Source organism: Haplochromis burtoni, unplaced genomic scaffold (genome assembly GCF_018398535.1).
Source record: "Haplochromis burtoni strain Fernald_Lab_line unplaced genomic scaffold, NCSU_Asbu1 Contig_116, whole genome shotgun sequence".
In the NCBI taxonomy this organism is placed as follows: Eukaryota; Metazoa; Chordata; class Actinopteri; order Cichliformes; family Cichlidae; genus Haplochromis; species Haplochromis burtoni.
In genome coordinates this window covers 1572134-1586939 of record NW_024582477.1, presented here as the reverse complement: position 1 = coordinate 1586939, position 14806 = coordinate 1572134, and the positions used below count along the sequence as shown (strand labels likewise).

The 14806-nt window shown below is 40.0% G+C and overlaps 3 protein-coding genes across 5 annotated transcripts in view; all 3 read right to left on the bottom strand.

The window, feature by feature from the left end:
• Positions 1-138: 138 nt before the first annotated feature.
• On the bottom strand, positions 139-2310 carry LOC102289507 (progranulin). Its single transcript, XM_005928560.2, has 5 exons — positions 2186-2310; positions 1771-1920; positions 1418-1639; positions 377-514; positions 139-281 (listed from the first exon to the last, which is right to left on the bottom strand). Exons 2-5 carry the CDS (start codon positions 1918-1920, stop codon positions 192-194), a joined length of 600 nt encoding a protein of 199 aa, XP_005928622.1. The 5' UTR covers positions 2186-2310; the 3' UTR covers positions 139-191.
• A 1502-nt stretch (positions 2311-3812) lies between these two features.
• On the bottom strand, positions 3813-10274 carry fam133b (family with sequence similarity 133 member B). Of its 2 annotated transcripts, none has more exons than XM_042223652.1 (11): positions 10127-10274; positions 9308-9405; positions 8910-8988; positions 8254-8340; positions 8116-8148; positions 7866-7937; positions 6614-6712; positions 6476-6517; positions 6258-6350; positions 4733-4783; positions 3813-4599 (listed from the first exon to the last, which is right to left on the bottom strand). In XM_042223652.1, exons 1-11 carry the CDS (start codon positions 10148-10150, stop codon positions 4504-4506), a joined length of 774 nt encoding a protein of 257 aa, XP_042079586.1. In that variant the 5' UTR covers positions 10151-10274; the 3' UTR covers positions 3813-4503. The 2 variants fall into 2 exon arrangements, with proteins under 2 accessions (XP_042079586.1, XP_042079587.1); XM_042223653.1 differs by having other exon boundaries at positions 6476-6514.
• Positions 10275-11729: 1455 nt separating this feature from the next.
• cdk6 (cyclin-dependent kinase 6) overlaps positions 11730-14806 on the bottom strand; it is a 39524-nt gene continuing 36447 nt past the window's right edge. For both annotated transcript variants that reach the window (XM_042223651.1, XM_005928562.3), the window contains one exon: positions 11730-14806. The gene's annotated coding sequence lies outside the window, so the exon portion shown is untranslated.

Here is a 14806-nt window from a genome sequence, read left to right as displayed (position 1 = left end):
CCACTTGCTGTCTTCTTGTGAAGCTGATCGGCTTCTATCTCAGATGAGGCAGTGTGTCTAACAATTTTCAGCAAAATCTTGACAAATCTTGAAGTAAAATAGTTTAAAAATTAAAAAAAAGAAAAGAAAAAAAAAAGAAATATATATATATATATATATATTCAACATTATTTGTGCAGCCCCGAGAAATCTCAAGAGTAAGAATTTCTGCATTTCAAGGAGGAGGCCTCGCAGGTGTATCCATACTCACAGCAGTGCAGACCATCTGCACAACACTGGCCCTGAAATCAGTCAAAAGTGTTTGTATTAGAACAAAACACCAACCTTATTCCAGCAAGAGGTGATGGCATTTCTGGGATTTATGTACAATCCTTACCAGTGGGTAGGGACAGCAGTTCCACTGGCCTGAGGATGCCTGGCAGCAAGACATCCCCCCCTGGCAGTAATGTAGGGAATCACAACGAATGACTTGAGCCTCAGGGGAGCCGACGTGTGTTAGAGCTGGTTCTGGTATCTGCAAAACGGGAAGGACAAGCTAACTATTAGCCTGTTCCTCTTATCCAAAAATGAGTCCATTCATCAATTCTCTTAAATGGGGGATAAAGTCTATCTGAGCTGTCACTCAAAGTACACTTTGTATGTAGGGATGGGAATTGATACAAATTTATTATACATCGTAGCATATCAAAGACATTACATTTGCGAAAACTGACTGCATGCTGTGGGTCAAATGTTTGCAGGTGCTTGCAAAGTTGCTTCAGCAGCACGATGCAGTTGTTTCTGTCCTGTATGCACTTTGCACCTTACCATTGCAATCTTGTCCTTTTAAGCAATAAAAATCAAAGTAATATCCACGTCCAAGACTGTGCCACTGTTTTCCTCCTCTGACAAGAGGAACCGATAAACAGAGTGTGCAAGCAGACTAACAACTCCAAGGAACTGAACTTTTTCTGTGTGTATGTGAGCGTGTGTGTGATTTTATCTAAAAGTCCTTAAAAAAACTGGTTTCTTTTTGTATTTAATTAATCAAGTTAAACCAGGATTTTTTTTACTTTACTTGGCCATCTAAGGAGCAGCAGTATTTCTGAAACCCACGAGGAAAACTACACAGAGCTAAAGGATGCAAAGTTGCAAAAATCAGCAGCTGTCCAGGTATGCTCTCATCGTGGTGAGAAACAGCTGATGCACGTGCACTTCTTTTCTTGTCACATATAAAATGATTACAGCAGTCTTGCAATATAAGTGAGCAAACCCACAGCTGTCATCACATTCATGTGACTGGTGAACTCATGTGATCCTGCGTTATTGCTTTATTTATTAACTCCTTGATTCTTTGTGTAACATCGCTTCTTTTCAACAAAGTGAGGAGTTAAAGCGACAGGCAGCCTTTAAATGTTGTAAGCGCGGTGTGTCCTACCTCATTCATGCTCTCTTTGTCCTCTGACATAGGGATGACAAAGGCAGGTACTGAAGGCAGCGCTGGCTTATAGAGGAAAGGGTATGTGAGTTTCTGTGCAGCGTCCTTCTTCACCATGGGAATGCTCAGCCACGGCTGGTCCAGTTTCTCACACAGCTGTGTCACCAGGTTACAGCGATACCCTGACGGACAGCAGTGGGCCATGTCTGCACAGCACACTGCCTGCAGAGTGAATAAGACTTATTTCCAATCTGACTTCCAAAACCAACAACAAGCAAAACAATAAATAAAAAAACAAAACAAAGCAACAACACTAATGGAAAGTTATATTTGTGTGAATATAGCTGACTTACTTTTGGATACTGACAGCAGCCATATCCATACTCAGTCTTGCAGCAGGTAGAGATGTCTGAGCAAGTACTCCCATCAGGACACGTGATAGAGCAAGAAGCAAATCCCCACACAAACACCCCGACTGACAACCACAGAGTGAGCCTCGACATCTGGAGGGAAGAGCATCACAGTGACTTTTTCCTTTTCCCTTTAATTCTTTTCAACTGACATCAAGGTGATATTAAAAAGTAGATAAAGTGCATATTTCTTCGCAGCTTACAAGTCAGACTTTTTGATCATATGTACTCCTGTACCTACAGTTTCACGTTCGCTTCTTTGAAAACTTCTTGCTCTCAAATTAAACTTACAAAAGAGGATATTAAACCAATAAATTGCCCATAAAAGATTTTAAAATCAAATCTTTGAGTCACAAACCTTCAGATAGGGAAGAGATTCAACAGTTTCCTGTCATATATTTCGCACTTCCACTTCGCACTGAAACTTGCATGGCTTTTTATAGTGCAGGTAAGACCCGCCCACTGAGGAGCAGCTGAGAGCTTGACTTCACATCACAGCACTTCTGTCCTGTGACAGTCATATAGCAGTTTTTAAGGTTTCTGGAACTACTGTAGCTCACGCCCACAGATAAAGCTTCTATTTTTAAAGGGAAATGCATTGTTTACTGGGAAACGTAAAGATTAAACAAGGCTTTATGAACACACATTAACCTTTCATACCTCGCACTGTTTTGATCACAAGACCTGCCTGTGAAGTCTCACTGAGACACAGTGCTGTCACTGTGATGAGTGGGTAAATGTTCTCAAACTTTTATTTGGCCTTTACGCTCACAGTTGGTGAAAGCTTTATTTTTTTTATTATTATTGAAATCACCTAAACTACGAAATGCCAGCACATCTTTGCTCAAAGGAAACCAATACCCCCACCCCCCCACATTAATTCTCAGTTCCCACTTTTATACGTTAGGGAAATTACTGCATGCCAATCCATGACTAAACGTGTTCCACTCTGCATTTTTCTATCCAGGTATGCTTTTACTGCACTGGCAGCGCATTTGGGATCATTGTCATGATAAAAAATGAAGCTGTTGCCAACCAGATGATTTCCAGATGGTATTTGCATGGTGGTCCAAACTCTGAAAGAACTTTGTTTTCATAATGCCATCAATTTTGACAATATATCTCAGCCACTTGCTAAAATGGCCCCAACCGCGACAGAGCCTCCAGCGATCACTCTCCTGTATTTATAGATGGCAATTTGAAGCTAAATTTTCAAAGTTCATAAGACCTGTTGCCACTGATTTTCTGTCCTGTTCTTGTGTAACTTGACATTCCCCAGCCTTTTCTCCTTGTTTCCTTTACTTAGGAATGGCCTTTTAACAGCCACCGTCCCTCTGAGACCATTTCTGATGATCTACCTGCTGTTCACTGAAGCTGAAGGGCACCTCCTAGGTCTTTTTCCCCCCCTTTCTTAAGGATATGACTTTCAGATGGTGTTCATCTCCTGTGGAACCACTTTGTTGGTATAAAAAAAAAAGAATTTTATTTCTGTCAGTGTTATCTTTGCCATTTTTCATAGACTGAAGCCTAGATACAATTTAAAACTGGTTTTTTGCCAAGTTGTGTGTAGACACAAATAGGTTCATCCCTCAGGTTGTAAGGTGCTGTTTTTATGCTTGAATCATTCACAGGTCAGAGTGAAGTGGCTTAACAAACAAACAAAAAAAACCCTCTAAAAATGTCAGGTAGAAGCACTGGGCTGAAAGTGAGTGAAAGCCTTTCAGAAAGCCTGCAGAACTGTTGCTTGAGACCACTTGAAAAAATACGAGTCTGGCTCCTTAGAGACAAAATATGGAAAAATGAAGCTCATAACACTTTCCACAATGGTGTCACACTTTCGGCTCCTGTGGTTTCATCGGTGAGGCGTCTCATTCATTTCGAGGTATGACAGATTCAAACACAAAGTCAGACTCATGGTTCAGTAACAGGCATTTAAAGTCTTAGTGAGGCTTACATATGTGCGTTTCTTTTTCCGGTTTCAGAAACAGAATGGAGAACGGGGTCCAGCAACCTGGAGACCTGCAAACAACACTTTCTGGCCTCAGTGTTGTAACTACATAACAGCAGCAAAGGTTAAAACAATACTTTATTATTGAACTCCATTGTTTGTACAATTACACTGCAGTGTAACAACTCATCTAACAAAAACAATTATCCCTTGTATTACTTAATGACTGTGAAGCTCATTTCTTACAACAATGGCCAACTTCAATATGAAGCTGGCGAGACATCTGGTCATCACGTCTACATGCATCACGCAGGCACTAGCATCAACAGCCTCGTGTAGCAATGAAAGATGTCAGGTATGAAGCACAGAGGCTAACTCCTAGAGGGCTAGCGTTCTGAAGGCGGTGGGGAGTGCCAGGCACACTCAAATCTCCAGAAAGAGATGGGGGGGGGAGAGTTCAGTCCTGTCTTCGAGTGAACTTCAGACCAATAATGCAGAAAAATCATGGTGGTAAAACAAAACAAAAAAGATATGCACTATTTGTTTCCACTTAGAGGGACCAGCACTTTCTTCCCAATTTTCACTTCACACATAGAAGCCGAGCATTTAGGCCGGCTGCTTCCCCTGTATAGGTGGAAATCCCCAAAAATTGGATGCGAGTAGTTTTTGGTAGTCAAAGGCAAACATGACTCTACTTTTGAGCTGTCAGAAAAATGGAAGACATGTTTTCAGTCGAGGTCCGAGTCCGACTGAGACGCCGTCTTCTTTTTCTTTTTTCTGCCATGTTTTTTGTGCTTCCTTTTCCTCTTCTTCTTGGATTTATCCTGGAAAAAAAAAAAACTTCTGCATTTTAGCGACTGATTCGTCTTTTGAACGATGTACAAAGATCTACTGCTCCGCCCACAAAATCTTGTTTGCGGACTGTCTTGAAATAGGAAATGAAGTAAAATGTCTCACTGTGAATTTCTCCTTTTCCTCGCTGCTTCTCTTTTTTTTCTTGGCTTCAACCTGCAGGAGTAGAAAGTTGAAAGGTGACGAAGAATTTAAAAAAAGAAAGGAAAAACAATTCCCCTAATATTTCACAATAGTGGAAATTTTGCAACAGCTGTAACAGCTGTGTGGTCAATCCAGGATTAAAGATGTTGTCAAACATAAGTCTTCATGACTCCTTTATCTCTCTTCTGAATTATTAAATACAATACATGCAGTACAGATCACTGGTTAGTTAAAGATGGGCATGTGACCCAGTTTGAGATTATGATTTATTTATTTATTTTATTTATTTATTGCATCTTGTGTTTTGTAATTTGAATATATTTATTTACTTATTTAAATTCTTAAGGCTGTTTTACTCCTATGTTCAGCAGTTGCTATTTTTAAAAGTGCTTTATAAATGAAGCTGGCTTGGCTAAGAACACCATTTAATCGGATAAAGAAACTTGACACAAAGATTGACTTCCCCCTACAGTAAAGAGACACGAGAGCTTGAACATCTGGTTGCATAAACATTTTAGGAAAAATGAAACCGATTTGACTTTTGTTCTGTATCTCTACTGTATCCAAGTACGAGGTTTAAAGAGGGACACCAGCGAACGCCCTCAATCTGACAGGGCTGAAATGTAAAAGGCTCCATTGAATAACATGAAAAATGGTTCAGTTTGACTGCTTGAATGATTAAAGTAACTAAGGCTTTGTCCAGATAACTATCAGAATGAAAAGGTAACAATTCAAGACATAAATCAAAGTGGTTCGTATTTCTATCCGACGTCTACATGTGCATCTCAGGATGAATGCTTAAATAAGAAAATAACATCTAAATAAATAGTGCTCAAAAAGTCAGCAGACAGAAACAAACATGTGATTTATTCAAGTATTTTGGTTGGAGGCTTCTTTTATGTGCAAAACAGGAGGATCACTAATGAGTAACCAACCCCTTTGTGATTACAACAGAAGCCCTCTGAAAAACTCAGGTGACATCTGGACCAGAGCCACTACAGGTTTGTATTTGCCAATTAGCTTCTTATTTTTATAAGATTATTTCTGTTAGTTTCAATTTTTCCCCTAAGACATCTAGTTTTCTGATTTTATTTTACCAAAACATTTTTTCAGATCTAATTTTAAGTTCAGTTTTAGTCAGCTATAAAAAGGCCTTTGTCTGCACAAACAATCCGTTCGTGTGCAAACAGCAGTGAAGACGGACTGCCATAAATATCTGGCCTGAGAATAAGATCGACTCAGCTCTGACCAAAAAATAAATAAATAAATAAATAAAAAAAATAAAAATTATCAGGGGAGCAATTACAGTGAGGAGCTATTACATTTAAAAGACGAGAGGACCAAATAAGCAAAAGAGGAACAAAGGATGAACAGAGAGTAACGCTCAACTACTTCAAGTCTATTTGTTAAGTGAGGCGATGGATACATTAGCAATAAAAAAATAATGACTGCAGAAATGTGTGATAGAGACAGAAATAATACTTACTGCCTCATCATCATCAGAGTCAGCAGACGACTCTGATGATGAGCCTTTATAACTTCTCTCAGCCTTCCTCTTTCCTCTACGGCTCTTTTCATCCTGATGGACACAAGATTTATTTATTTAAGTTGGTTCGGGAGGAAAAAAGCCAGAGGAATGCATTTTAAATCAAGTGTCGCCATCAAAATGACAGATAAGTGAATAACGGAATAAAAGTAAATTACCTTATCTCTGTCACCTTCTTCCTTTATTCTTTTCCTTTTCTTCTTGGAAAAAGAAAAAAAAAAAATTACCACCACAGTCCATTTCTATAAAACTGCAATGAATCGACTACAACTACATGCAGCATTAGAAAGAAAAACCTTGCTTTCAGCATCTGACTCATCCTCTGAGCTGTCCGATGCTCTTCTGGATGACGACTTCTTTCTCTTCCGCTTCTTCTTTACAGTCTTCTTTTCATCCTGCACGTGCAAACAAAAACTGCAATCAGGGTTTTGCTGTATGTGAAGTAAAGCAGGAATCCTTCTAAGATCCATTAAAGTCTTTATAAATCTGATCTCTCTATAATGTACAGTTTACATTTTTTTCTTGTTTGTTTTTTTGTTTTTTTTAACTTTTGGGGGCTTTTTACCTTTCTATTAAGGTGAGAGAAGGCAGGGAAAAGACATACAGCATATGAAGTCAACAACCTTGTGGCACACGGGTTGACTGCTCAAGCCAAAAAACTTGCATTGCGAGTTAGTTTTGATAGATAAAGCACATGAGATTAGGGCTGCACAATTAATCGTTAGAAAATCGCGATCTCAATTCATACTTATGTGCGATCTCATTTCCAAATGACAATGGTTTAAAAAAAAAAAAAAAATTTAAAAAAGAAAAAGGAAAAAAAAAAAAAAAGATGACAATTGTACCGCATTTTGATCCGGGACATAATCTGCATGAAAACAAGCGCTTACTCTTTCTGCTCAACAAATGAAAAGGGCGGAGCCTTATACCACGTGATACAGAAGCCAGCTGGCAAGGAAAAAACAACGGAGAGCATGTGAGAGATGATGAAGCTGCAAAGGCCAAGAAAGTGACAGGAGAAAATCCGTCCCGGTCAACCACCCCAAACAACAATAACAGGAAGCTTATACAGCGCTTCCCTATACCCGTCGAACTCCCGCAGGCACAAAGAAATTACGGAGGCTATCACTTATCACCTGGCTAAATATATGGCTCCCATCAACACTGAGCAAAACAAGGGATTTAGGAAAATGATCAACACCCTAGACAAACGCTACACAGTGCCGTCACATAACTACTTTTCAAATGTTGCACTACCTGCTCTATACACGCAGTGTCGAGCAACGGTGGAGACGGAATTACAAGCAGTACAACATTTTGCAGCAACGACAAAATGTGAGACATTTGTTGTTTTTATGTTCAGTCTCAACTGTTACGAAGTTGATGTGCAGTTAATAAGTGCAATAAATATTTATATTGGAAAAGAGAATCGTGAGAGAATTGTGATCTAAGCAAAAAAAAAAAAATAAATAAAAATCGTGATTCTCATTTTATGCAAAATCGTGCAGCCCTACATGAGATGTAAAATGAATCGTAAAAGGACCTTACCTCGTCATCTGACTCTGAGGAGGAGCTGCTGGAGGAATCAGAACTCGATGAGGAGGAGGAAGATGAAGAATGCTTGACCAAAACACAGTGGAAGCAGGGTTCATTAGATATGAGGTTATTCGATTGTTTGAAAAAACAAACTGCATTTACAGGCTTGAATAAGAGACGAGTTTAGAAAACATGCACTCTGTGTGTATGTATCAGTAACACGGCACAGCTGTTAATCAAAATACTGGAGGTCTCTCCTCACCCTGCTGGATTTCTTCTTCTCCTTCTTCTTTTTCTAAACACAAATGCCAAGCAAACGAAGCACAGAGAAACAAAAAGTGAGTAAAGGTGAGAAATAAAAATAATACTTCATGAATCTGATACAGGATTCATATCATACCTCTTTTTTGTCTTTCTTCTCCTCCTTGTCCTTTTCACTTCCGCCTAACATTTTCTCTCTGTTTTTGGCGAGTTCTTTCCTCCATCTCTTAAAAAGCAAGAAACAATGTTACCAAAATAGTATGTGGTGTTTATCCGGTAACTGTTTCAATAAGGTGCAATATTTTCATCTAATATGAATTACAATGTGGCTACAGTGACAAACAGTGATGACGCTTCAGATGCTGTACACAATAAAATAAATTAAAAAAGCTCTCAAGCTCTCACAGTACGGGCATGTTTCCATTGCAAACACAGATTTCCCCTAAGAAGGTAAAATATGTGCTCCGAGTCCATTGTATCAAACATTCTCACACTTGTACATAAACAGCCAATTAATAATAACCAACTAACCAAACAAACACATCTTTGGACTGTGGGAGGAAGCCAGAGTACCAGGAGGCACAGAAAGGCTCCAGCTGACCAGGATGTTTGAACAAGTGCACCCCTGTGCCACCCACAAATTAAATAAATTTAAGATTTCATTTATCTTTTTAACTTATAGACAAGTAAGGCCGCCATGGAGTATTAAAAGTAAGCTAACTCCAGAGGAAAACTGTGTTGATTAACAGCCCAGTTCATGCCTGTTCAAATACTCTGTATATAATGCAAACGTACCTCGTTCATTTTGTCCTCAAAGTCAGCCAGGGCTCGAGAGCCCTTTTTCTTCTTCTCCAGCTGTTCCTTTAGCTCCTCCCTGATAAACACAATAAATAATTTTTTAAAACCGGATTTAATTCCAAAAGTGTCACCTTTTGGGAAAGACTGAATTATTCTAGTTAAAGGTGAGGTTAGTATTCTTACTTAGGAATCACTAATAGCTTTATTTACTTAATACTGTTCATACGCTTTAGAGTTTTGAACTTATTATAACCCCTTAACAAAGATTGTGCTGCCAGATATGTGCACCTTGACTCCTTTGGCTCTTTAATAGCACACCAAAAATGTTCTTGTGGTGATGATAAAGTGAGGACACCACTTTACACCACTAAGCTGCAAATCTGCCCTTTACTTACCATGTTGGTCGAGGTCTGCTTAAATAATCCTGAATGGTTGGCCCAGAGCCCTGTACCGGCCCCCTGGCTCGTGCAGCAGCAATGGGGTTAATGTAAGCCTGAAACACAGACAAAAGCATTAATTTCCATCCTTCTAATAGAGGGACACTTAAAATATGGCATAATGCATTGCAATTCACCAGTACTACATGCTGGATCGCTAAAATAGCTGTGAAACAGGGCAAACAGAGCCTGGGCATGGGGTTTACAGCAGGACTCTGCTACTGTGTAAGATTTATGTGTACCTGGAGCCTCCCCGAGGCTATAATACCATTGGCTAACATTAAAGAGGGAGACACTTGGAAAACGCTCAAAAGTAACACCAACATTAACATTAGCAGGCACAGCGCATTTAAACAACATTTAAAACAGGGACTGGAGTACACAAATTACAGTAGTAATCAGTAAACAAGTAGTTGCTGTATTTTCTGCCAATCAACGACGGTCAAGGCAGTTCGCCTAAGAACCTGAACTACTCCCAAATTTAGGATTACCTTCTGATGCACTAAGCTAACGTTAGCTTTGCGTCGATCAAGCTGTTTGAAAGCCTAAAGATTAAAGAAACCAATCTACAATGTTGCATTTCCAAGCTAAGTGTGTATATGCGCGGCTAAACTAACCACCGTACACAGCAGGCCTAGCATCACAATACCTAGTGGACACGTACGTAAGCTAACCAATGCTAACTGCAGCGCTAGCCCGTTTATTTTTATCTTGTTTACTAAATGTCACGCGGTATATATGCAAATAATTTTAATCAAATTATGCGGTACCACTCACCACTCGATTGTCTCTCTTGCCCATGTCGAGTCAGCAATGGGGAACAATATCCAAAAGAAAGAACAACCATTTGTGTCACCTTGCTAACATTTACGTAGCCACTTCGAGTTGATAAAAGCTCGACTGATTCTTCTTCTTCGGCTGCACAATAGGCGGCTGCCGTTGCAAATACTACACTACTGCCCCCTTCTGGAAAAGAGTAGGATTTTGTGTCAGAATCCAAGTAGTGTTGTGCGACATTGCGAAATAAGCCAGAAATTAATGCTATTACTAATACTTTTATTTTACTTCTTCTTCTGGCCGCTCCGTTTAGAGGTCACCATAGCTGATCCTCTTTCCCCCATCTCACCCTATCGCAAGCATCCTCCTCTGTCACACCAACTCTCTGCATGTCTTCCTTTTTTCTTCTTGCCTTACAGCTCCATCTTCAACATCCTTTGTCCACTATATCCACTATGCCTCTACTGTACAGGTCCAAACCATCTCAGCCTCGCCTCTCTAACTCTAACTGCTGAACCTGAGCTGTCCGTCTGATATACTAATTTTTAATCATGTCCATTCTGCTCACTACCAGATTGACATCTTCATCTCCACCTCCCGTCTTTTTGTCACTCATACATCATAGCAGGTTTCATTATCATCTTGTAAACCTTCTCTTTACTCTTGAGGTTATTCTTCTGTCACAAATGATCCCTACGACATTCTCCTCCCTGCCTAACCCCTTTTTCGCCTCTCTTGTGCACTGCCTGTTGCTTCGCATGGTTGACCCCAGGCATTTAAACTCATCTACCCTCACTATCTCCGCTCTTTGCTGTTTCACTGTTACACCTGTTTCCCTCTCATTCATACACATTGTGAGAAAGTATTAAAGCAGGTGGCATGTTTCAGTTCCCCTATGATATGCAGAGATAAGGAGTAGGTTGTAAAGAAGAATAGAAAAGCAGGAAACTACAAAGGAACAGTTGGGGAGTGTACCTTTCTATGTGAACGTTAGGGGGTGTGGCCTTGAATGTCCTTGATAAGGAAACAACGTATTCTTTGTATGATTCGGTTTGCTGACTGTAGTGGGCGTAGGGTGGGCTCACCTGTAACCCCCGTAACAACCTTTAAATCATGTGATTTAAAGGTTGCAAGATGCTTGTGGGACTACTAGATAAATATAGGACAAGTCCTTTAAGGGAGCGCCCAGAGGCTTTATAATGAACAGATTGAGGAATTGCTCCTCAGATCCACTTGGTGCTTGCTGTGGCTGCATGTAGTGTGATCTCCCAACGCGCATTGGTGTTAAAGCTTTGATGAACGAAAACATCAGCCTCATCTGACTCTTCTTCTCCAGCTGGGATATCAAACGGATCGGTGAGGTCGAGAAATGAACCTGAACATGTATTCTGTTATGTTTCAGTACTTTCTCTAGTCCCACAAAGTCCGTGCATTTCCTGACCTTCTCCATCAGCACTGAAAGCAAACAGATTCGTAGCACTCTTTCTCAGCATGAAGCCACACTCCTGCTCACTAATCGCCTCTTTCCCATTTCTTCATGTACGCCTCACGAGCATTATCCCTCTGTATTTACTCCAACCCTGATAAATAAGTCCAAACAACATTAATAAAAAGCTGCTTTTTATTCAGCTGGTGCAACATAATAATAAGACACCGATGCATTCATACACAAGTATAATGCCAATCTGAGTGATGGATGAAGCGACGTTCAAAAATAGTGACACTGCTTAGAGTTCAGCAGTGGAGTTCAGTTGTTATGAGACTGAAGAGCATTACAGATCGGTTAAATCATAAGAAAGCACACAGTGACTGTATTAACTGTAATGAGATTAAAGCAGTCAATATTTTAAATGTAAACCTCCGTGTCTAACGCATTTGTAGCTTTCATTGCATTGTAGATGCCACTTACACCAGAAATGAGTCGTTATCAAATAGAAAAAAAAAAGAATAAATCACACAGTGTTAAGCAGACATGTATTTCTGTCATGTTTGCCACCTGGCCATTAGTTTGTGGCAAGAACAGTTTATACAGGCAGTTATCTTCAGACAGTAAGAACTACAGTAACATATATTCGATAAATAGTAAAGACAGTAGATTGTGATCAATGATACGATCCTTAGACAGCTTGACAGAGAACCTGAAGAAGTTGTGTTGTAGTCATTCAGTAACCCAGAGATGTGCAAACTGTGCCCGAAAGGTTTCGGACGTCCGTGGAGAGAACCTGAGAAAGTCAGAGATTGAGTCTGTGTGTGTCTGTGTCTGTGTGCTAAAAGCACTACCTGTTACGAAACCCAAAAACAAAAACCAGTGTTACAAAGTTACTGTTCTGCAAGAACTACTAAATACAAAAATACAACTCTGGAAAAACTTGCTTTTACCTCGCGGGTCAAAACTTAACTTGGATAGAACGGCACGCCAAGGTAAAATAAAGCAGAAACTGTACACAAAATATTGTGCATCACATCGTCATCAAAACTACTGGAAAATCCGTAGTAGTTCTCAACACATGGTAAAAGAAATCCATCGGAACAAGCCACCCCACGCAAATAAAACAGAAAACAAAGAAACACCTCTTGCCATGCAACATTCTGCAGACCCTCGCTACTCTACGTCTATCCGTTTTAACGACATGTCTATGTGCTGACAAACGCACATATCAAAAGGTTTCTATTGTTACAGCTTGTACTTTAGAACTAGCACAATTTACTGTACAGTACCAATGCTTTTCCTTTATACATTCCTTACAACGTCAAACTATTCTTACACGGACTCTACAATCCTTTAACGAGTTGGCATCACTGGTGTAAGAACACTGTATACCCCAGCATTAAAAAAAAAAAAATTTAAAAATCAAGTTACAAGTATATAAGACTCGTCAATAAAATTAAAATTAAATACAGAATATTAGTGACACAAAAGTGTGCCAAAAATTCTACCATGTTGAATGAATAGTGCTTATGGGTCTCTCTTTGACACTTCCTGCAGATCTGTCTGTGCATTACGGTATGATTTGGAAAGAAATAATTGGATTTCACAATAATTATAAAACAAAGAGTTCACGATGGTACAGCTAAAAGTCATTAAAAAGTCAAAGTCTATGTAAGTGGTAGGAACAACTCCAAGATGTCTCATTGTCTCAGCACCGATATCAGCCCCGTTACGAGTTCCTCAATGTGTGCAGAAACCATTAGAATCCCGCTACTGGTCTGCAGTTACTCTACACTTCCACAAGGTGGCACCATTATTATAGGTAAAACTGGAATGATAATGGACATGGCAGTGGGTGGCCGGTTTGTGATGCCTAACAATGTCTGAGTGAGTACACGGGTACATGAGCGTGCTTATGTCAGCGGCAGTGGGGACAATAAATGTGCGTGTGAAACGTTCGTCTTCTCACTGCACACACCAGCAGTAAGCAAGCTATTTATAAAAACAAACAAGACAACAAAAATAAAGAGGCAGGTGAGATCCATCCAGGCTCTGGTCTGGTCCTCTATCTCTCTCTCCTGCAGTCCAGAGTCTTTTTTTTTTTTTTTCCATTGATAAGGATAAACACTGGGCATAAGGAGGTTTCCGCTCTTCGGACTCTACAGTCCCAACTCCAAATCCATATGAGGATTGGGTCACTTTGCATTGTTACACAACATTTCACATCCTGAAAGCAGCATTTACAATCCATCAGTTCGTGGAAGGATGACAGCTTGTGTGTGCAGGGTTCTGGGGGGGCATTTGGTGCCATCCGTTTGACGCCATCTTCACCCGCTCCCTGCTCCCCAGAGCGTTTTATACGCCCCAGGTGGAAAGTATTTGCCCACTGCAGTCTGTTTTAGGCTTCGTTTTATATGTAACGTAAAACCAACATTAATGATGCTTTTTTTTGACACTGATTATCAGAAAAAAGTCATAAAGACAGAACATTTAACGAAGCTACCTATTAAGGAGTGCGAATGTTACCGCTCTAAACCGTGTCACACTTTGCATCAGCTCATACAACTCATTGCTTATCAGGTTTCTGGTATCAAGGGTCTCTACCTTTCAAAATAAAGCATCTCCAGGTGACTGCTGTTGTGATTTGGCCTTTATCTTTCCAGAATAAATAAAACTGAATTGAACTAATGTGGCTGAGCGCTGCTGATGGAGACCCAGATGTGCTGTTGTTTAGTTAAGATCACGCCTGCAGGGCCCAACAGCTGGAAAATCTCATTACTTGTCAGCCTGTATTTAGCACGTAGGACAAACATTAAAACACAGCTCGGCAATCGCCCTCAATTAAAGCTTTCTGACCAATAACTAAGTGCTATAGGTTGGTGGTGACGCGTCTTTGCAGGAGGCCACTGAGGACTTGAGGAGAGAGATCAATAAAGCAAAGGATAGATTTTGAAATTCACAATGTAAACCTCATCACAGTGTGGCGTCATCATGATGGAGAAAAGCTGCAGTACTCAAACACTGATGCCTTTTCTGGACTCTTATTTTCTTGAGATGGTGAGCTCTCCTGTAACCAGCTGTTTTGTTTTTACTTGATTTGAGTGGATTTGTTGAAAGGGAAACCTTTTTTTGGTAATCAGTGCCAAAAAAAACTTTAATGTACTTTGATTTAACGCTGAAATAAAACATGACAAACTTTTTAGGAACGGTACGGTAAATACTACTTATAGCCAGGGGAATGTGGGGGGGGG